Below are 6,656 nucleotides of genomic sequence, written 5' to 3'. Positions count from 1 at the left end.
TATTTTGCCTTAAATGCATAACACAGTTCTCAACGTAGTTCTTAATTTTGATTTGAAAGAATCATGACCCAATATTGTGTGCAATGAACTGTAAAGTATGCCTTGCCTTGTGTACTCAATCGTGGCACACATTCTTTCTAGTAAACTAGATGGATCAAGAATTACTCTCAGTGCCAGTGTACTCAATCGTACGATGTAACACTAATGAACCACCTAATACGTACTTGAACTCCCAAATCAACAAGCTGCAAAACACAAGTTTTTGTTCAGCAGAAGCGTGCGAGAAAACAGCGAGGGAGTGGGAAAAACAATGCTGACCTTGGAAGCGTAGGCCTCGGCCTCGTCCAACGCCCTGTCAAGCTTGCCCGTCGCACCCCACGCACCTCGCTGCAGATCGCAGAACCGGCCACGCTGCGTCAGTACGACTCGACCGGCATCCCCCGCAACGGGAGCTAGGACTAAGACGACGGACGGGTCTCTAGGTAAAGTCTCTCACCTCGGATGCGGCGGCAGAGAGAGAGAGGAGGGCGGCGCCCAGGCGGCGGCAGTGGCGGCGGGGGCATTCAGCGGTGGCTCAGTCGCGGGCGCTCGGAGGCGAAGGGCGAGGGGCGAGTCACGTTTTTTTTTCCTGAGGACGGTTGAGGGAGCCGGGTGGGTTCGTGGATAGGGGAGAGGAGGCAAGAGAGTCGGAGGCAGACCCATCTGGGGTGTGAACGATTGCAGTTTCCACTTTTAGGAGTAATGTTGTCCATGAATGGAGATGTTTGTAGATCTAGATCAATAGACCCTCTTCGGCTTACCCCATATTCGCCTTGTTTGGCTTCTTTTTTCAACCGGAACAATATTTTTCTCTCACAACAGTTCAGCCGGAACAGTATTTTAAGCCAGTTTCAGACAAGCCATGCATGGAGTGGTCAGAAAGTAAGAGAGGTGATTTTTCTGTTTAATGAAAATGAAGTGTTTGTAAATTTACAAATACTACTATGTGCCAGGATTTTTCCAAGATTCTAAAACCAACTGATATCGGATTGTCGAGTCAAGTTTATGTTCAGATTAATGATTTTTTCTCTAGTTAAGTGAGAGTAACACTTTGATGCAATTATATATTTTCATTAAGGCCCATGGATAGAAAGGTCATGGATGTACACGAAATGAATGCAGGAATTCTCTTTTTTCCTAGTTGAAAATGGCACATATTGAGGGCTGAAGTAAATATTGCTATAGTCAAACAGCAGAGAAGCTAATTTGTTTGAATGGCATGTTTACAGCCAGAAAGACCGGTTAAATCATCTTCACCAAAAACAACAATAGAACAATAGATATAATACCAGCATACCGTAGCCTGCCTAGAATTTTTCATGTAGTTCACTCAACCTGTGCAAATCCAACTGCCTTACCTAGAGTTCAGATCAAGCTCCCCAGATCTGCGCCAGTCCTCCTGCCCATCTGAGTTCCCATTCTCTGGTTCGTTCTCATCATTGAGGAAATCCTCAGATGGATCTTCATCATCCCTCTCAGAATTTCCCCACTCATCTTCACCATGTTCTTGCACCATGTCATGACTTGGACCATCATCCCCTTGCGAAGCAACAGCACTGGCCCTTATAGGACCATGATTCATCATCTCAGAGTGAGCTTGTGCCTCAGCACGAGCATGCTCCATTGCCATACGCATCTTCACTTCAGCAGCCTCGCGACCAGCTTTCTCTCTCGACTCTATCTCTGCTCTCAGTCCCAGCATAGCCTGCTTTTCCTCCTGTAATAAGGCTTGCTCCAGCATGAGCCGCTCCTCTGACCTGAACTCACCAATGGCCCTTTTCTTTGTCATTATGTTATATGCCAATACTTGCTTGTCAAATGTTGTCGTGAACTCAGCAATCTTCACTAGAATGTTATGGTCCCATTGCTGCAGGCGAGAAGGAATCTGGCCTGTTGTATCACTATCAAGGATTCTGTCATCTTCTTCAGCCTCATAGTCGGCAACAACATGGTAAGGCAATAACCTAGTTTTAACACAAATGGAATAAATGGCATGAGTAAAATACCATATGGAGAATGAAGAGATCATACAGTTTACAAAGGCAGGAGATAATAACAGCACATCTTAATCTACTAGGTAGAAACTTACATTTTATTTTAGACCAAGGACTTCCACAATGGAAATTCAGCAGTACACAAATTATAATGTATTCACTTCAGAATGTGTATACGTCCTTCAAAAAGGAATATTACTTTAAGAGGCAAAAGAAAAAAATCTGTATTACCCAGGTGATATTTGATTATCTCATCTGAACCCAGCACATGCATACATATTTACATGCAGTAGTGTCACATTACTCTCTAGCTACAATCACAAGGATTCCCAATTGTTAATAAACTTGAATGGTGTGTTTGTACTACTAACTCATGAGAAAAAGGCTTGATGCAACAATTTCAATATATTATATTACTCTGAGGGCACATAGCTTGGTTTCCACTTTGCAGGGTCAATATAAATAAAATATTCTTGCAATATGCAGGGTACAAATCATATAAGACTAGTTTTCTGATTTTGCATAAATGATTACTTATTTTGTTGTTCCTGGGATGAGGTGAAATGCAAAAATAATGCGAACTATAGTTAACAATGCAGTTTCTGTAATTGCGTTGTCATGTGGAAGGTATGATATTAGATGGCGTACACCACGTGCACCGTGCACGTGACCTTCACAAGGGGAGCATTTGCCTGTTACTCCAGAAGATTCTAAGGTGTGTGCTACACCACTTAGACTTATGTAGTCATATTAATTACTGCTCCATTGTCATACGCATGTCATGAGTGAGTAGAAGCATTTCTCACATGCAAGACAGCATGTGTGGCATAACCCCAGTGCAACAGGATGCCACAACGAATCAAAAAACGTGGATCTTATAAGGTACCAATGTTCAGCTTCAGCCCCATAGCCAGAAGCATATATGACATTCTACATGGTATGTTCCCAGTAACATGATGTGATTATGAATTCCACGTGTAGCGTGATAGTGAGAAAAAACTAGTATCCGTTTGAATAAGCCAACAAAATATCGTGCTTAATGATCTACAATGAGATGCAGGAAGAAAGAAAAGACAAAATCCAAACCAGTCCCCAACAACTTATGGTGTTGCATCAAAACTTCATCGCTGAACACCACTCAGGTAAGGGTACAACAATAACACTAGCAAAAGAAAACAGGGAATCAACAAGCACAGTGAATAAACCCTCATATTACAGTCAGGGCATAAACTGGTACATGTGACTAAACATTCATATCATCGAAGGCAAGTTCAATGAAACAAATGGACTCCATTCGATTGAGTTTGTATATAATAAAAGGACAAAGGTACAGTAATGACATACTCCATTTAGCCACAAATAAGTGAAGTCACACCAATACCGTTGACCCAACTTTTTTATTATAATAAATATAGTTGTATGATATAATAAAAGTGAACTATTATGACACTACCTTACTATACGAATCTGCTTCTATAGTTTTCAAACACTGAAACTCAACACATAAAATGTAAGTTGTTATCAAAGAATAGAATGACTGAGTTCAAACAACCCAAAAACATCGCTCAAGTATTTGTAACTGAAGGAGTAACAGGTTATCATCCACGAAGGAAGCAACTCAACACTAAATACAGAATGCTAAATGTAACTTGAGTAGTAATTAATAGCAATCAGTTTAACTGCTTGTAATGGTAAAAACTACAAACTTACCTTCCCACACATGACTTAGAAAAAAAAAAGGTTGGATAAAATGCCCATGATAAATTTTTTTTAAAACTTTTATGATAAAATCATTATTGTAGTACAGAAATGTAATTCTGAGAATAGTATTGATTATTGAATGACAAATTGTGTTTCTATACAGATTTATTCACATAAAGAATAACCAGCCCATCTGTTTGTACTTCAATGCAGAATGTGCACTCTTATATTTGTGAAGTTCAATACCAACCCTTACCAAGTACTTCCGCAATGCCACCATCTGGTTTCACAATGCTATACAACATTGGAAGAGAGGAACAAAACTGGAAATCTACTGACGAAGATAAGACTGAATTTTTCACCCAAAACAAATATTATAATCCAATGACAGCAATTAATTAATACAATTGAAATACCCATTTACAGAATACAACGCACTGCTAGACTTACTGCCCAAAATAGCTAAACAGATGAGGTGATTTCTGAAAGCATTCGATAGCCAACAGCCAAAAAGGATATGCAAAAATCGGAACTAATCAGATTCCGACATGTCATCAGTAACCAGCCCAATATTGCATCCAGTAGACCGAACAAACATGCCAGGCATAACAAAAATTATATCATCAATTCGCACTACATCACACAAAGACGAATTTTTCACGCGCACTCAAACCTCAATGGCCGTATTAAAACCGTGGAGATCTGCAAAAATAAATGCTTAACCCATCATTTCCACAACCTCCCCTTCGCCACAAATACGTGTTTCAAACGAAATACCTCGAGATCGAGATTTAGATACACATCCGAATAGGAAAGTAGCAAGATTTGGCACGAATCCGACGGTAGCGCACCTGTTGACAGCGTCCTCGATGGACTGGAAGGGTGTCTTGACGTCCGGGTTGCAGACCCGCATGGCGTCCTGCAGCGCCATCTCCATCTCGGGGCTTCGTACCCGCGCCGCCTGGGCCTGGGCCTGGGCCTGCGCCGCCGCCGCCGCCGCCGCCGCTGCCTGCTGCTGCTGCTGGGGGGACGCCTGCTGCGTGGCCTGCGACGGCGACTGGGATGGACCCTGGGAGTGAGACGGCTGGGGCTGGGGCTGCTGAGGCTGTTGGAAGCGAAGCGGGCCTAGGGGGCGGAGGTGAGCGTCGATGTTGGAGGGGAAGCGGGACATGGCCTGCTGCGACAGCTGCTGCGGGTGGGACTGCGCCTGCTGCATTAGGAAGAGTTGACGCTGGAGCTGCTGGTGTTGCGCGGCCGCGGCCGCCGCGGATGCGGCGGTGGAGGTGGATGGTGGAGGGGTGGGATTCGCTGCGTCGTCCATGCGGTGGTGACTTCGGAGGAGAGGACGCGAGTCGGGAGTCGGGACTCGGGAGTACCACGGGGATTGAGTGAGATTTGGGGGAGGAAACCGGGTGCGTGGACCCCACGCGGGTCCGAAAGCATTTCGATAGGCAGTTTTCCCGATAAAAATAGATACCAAGAGGAACCAATCCTAGATTACCGAGAGGATCAATTGCCTGGTGCTATTGCCTAAAAGCATCTTATCCTAGGCGTTTTTTTTTTTAAGAAAGAGTACCATAGCACTTTCGTTGTTATTTGATAATTAGTGTCTAATTATAGTCTAATTAAGCTTAAAAGATTCGTCTCATGAATTTCGTCTAAACTGTGTAATTAGTTTTATTTTTTATTTATATTTAATGCTTCATGCATGCGTCCAAAGATTCGATGTGATAGGGAATCTTGAAAAATTTTGCAAAATGAAGTGCAACTAAACAGGCACCTAATATAAATCTCTTTCTGATCTAAAAATACCTCTAGAACAACTCATAAACCATCCTCCCAAACTTAGCATTTAGGAAAAAAAACTCCTCCATTGCGCGTAACTAGGGATGAAAACAAATCGGATACAGATGGATATCACCGATATTACATTTGTTTTTATATTTTTGTCCGGATTCGGATTCGAATACGAATAATGTCAACTATGTCGGATATAATACGATTGGATATCGACATCATAAATATGCGATTTGAGTATTCGAATACGGATACGGTATCGGATGTTGGATATCCGGACTCGGATACAGACAGATCTCAACCCCTCTAAACGAATTCGGTTTTGAATATGGTCGAAAAATATCCGTACCGTTTTCATCCCTACGCGTAACTTTACGCGGACTCGGCGTCGTGCGGTAAGAGGTTTCCCGCGCAGCTTCCATCTTTGCGTGCGGACTTTTGCCACGATCGTCCCTTCGCGCGCGAGTTCCTCCATCACCGATTCCTCCATCATGATTTCCTTTGCGTCGTCCAACGCTCGCCGTCTAGGATAGACGATCGATGCTGCCGCAGATGTAGCGACAAGGTACGTACCTGGTTTGCCGTGGACTTGCTGTGCCTCCGCTACCGCCATGGCTTCCTGCCGGCCGCCGTCGTCGCTAAGTTTGCCTTACCCGCCGCCGCTAGAACTGCCTTGGTCGTCGCTAGGTTTGCCTCGGCCGTTGCTAGGTTTGCCGCGGCCCTGTGTGCTTCTTGCCGCCGCCGGGATTGCCGTGGACTGCTGGCGTCCGCCCTTGGTTGTTCCCTCGTGCCTACGCGTGGCCGAGTGTGTTTTGGACTGCTGTCGCCTGTGTGTGCAAGGCCATGGCGGGCTGCTACTACCTGGTTTCCTTGCTGATGGTCGACTGCTACTACCTGCTCGCCTGCTGATGGCCGGCTGCTGCTTCTACTGGCCTGCTGATGGCGTGTACGTGCAGATGGCCGACTGGTGCTACTAGCCTGCTGACGGCCTGTACATGCTGCTTACTACTGCTTGCATGGTACTGTTCGTGTGGTATTGTTTCCTGGTTATGATGTTCTAAACATAACTTTCATATTGTTTTTCTTTTGCGAATATTACTTTTAGATTCCTAGGGTTATGATGTT

General features: G+C 44.3%; 1 protein-coding gene across 1 annotated transcript; it reads right to left on the bottom strand.

The window, feature by feature from the left end:
- Positions 1-1,196: 1,196 nt before the first annotated feature.
- Positions 1,197-5,098, bottom strand: LOC136504424 (uncharacterized). The gene is made up of 2 exons (XM_066499350.1): positions 4,586-5,098; positions 1,197-2,003 (listed from the first exon to the last, which is right to left on the bottom strand). Exons 1-2 carry the CDS (start codon positions 5,053-5,055, stop codon positions 1,394-1,396), a joined length of 1,080 nt encoding a protein of 359 aa, XP_066355447.1. The 5' UTR covers positions 5,056-5,098; the 3' UTR covers positions 1,197-1,393.
- Between the last annotated feature and the right edge of the window lie 1,558 nt (positions 5,099-6,656).

This window comes from Miscanthus floridulus, chromosome 14, assembly GCF_019320115.1.
Source record: "Miscanthus floridulus cultivar M001 chromosome 14, ASM1932011v1, whole genome shotgun sequence".
Classification (NCBI taxonomy): Eukaryota; Viridiplantae; Streptophyta; class Magnoliopsida; order Poales; family Poaceae; genus Miscanthus; species Miscanthus floridulus.
The sequence above is the reverse complement of the archived record's forward strand: the minus strand, read 5'-3'. Positions and strand labels throughout refer to the sequence as shown.

Bases quoted from the DNA above. Each gene is read 5' to 3' on its own strand.
- LOC136504424 (XM_066499350.1), bottom strand. From the start codon at position 5,055: ATGGACGACGCAGCGAATCCCACCCCTCCACCATCCACCTCCACCGCC. The intron at 2,004-4,585 runs GTGCGCTACCGT...TGTTAAAACTAG, and splicing joins ATCGAGGACGCTGTCAACAG to GTTATTGCCTTACCATGTTG.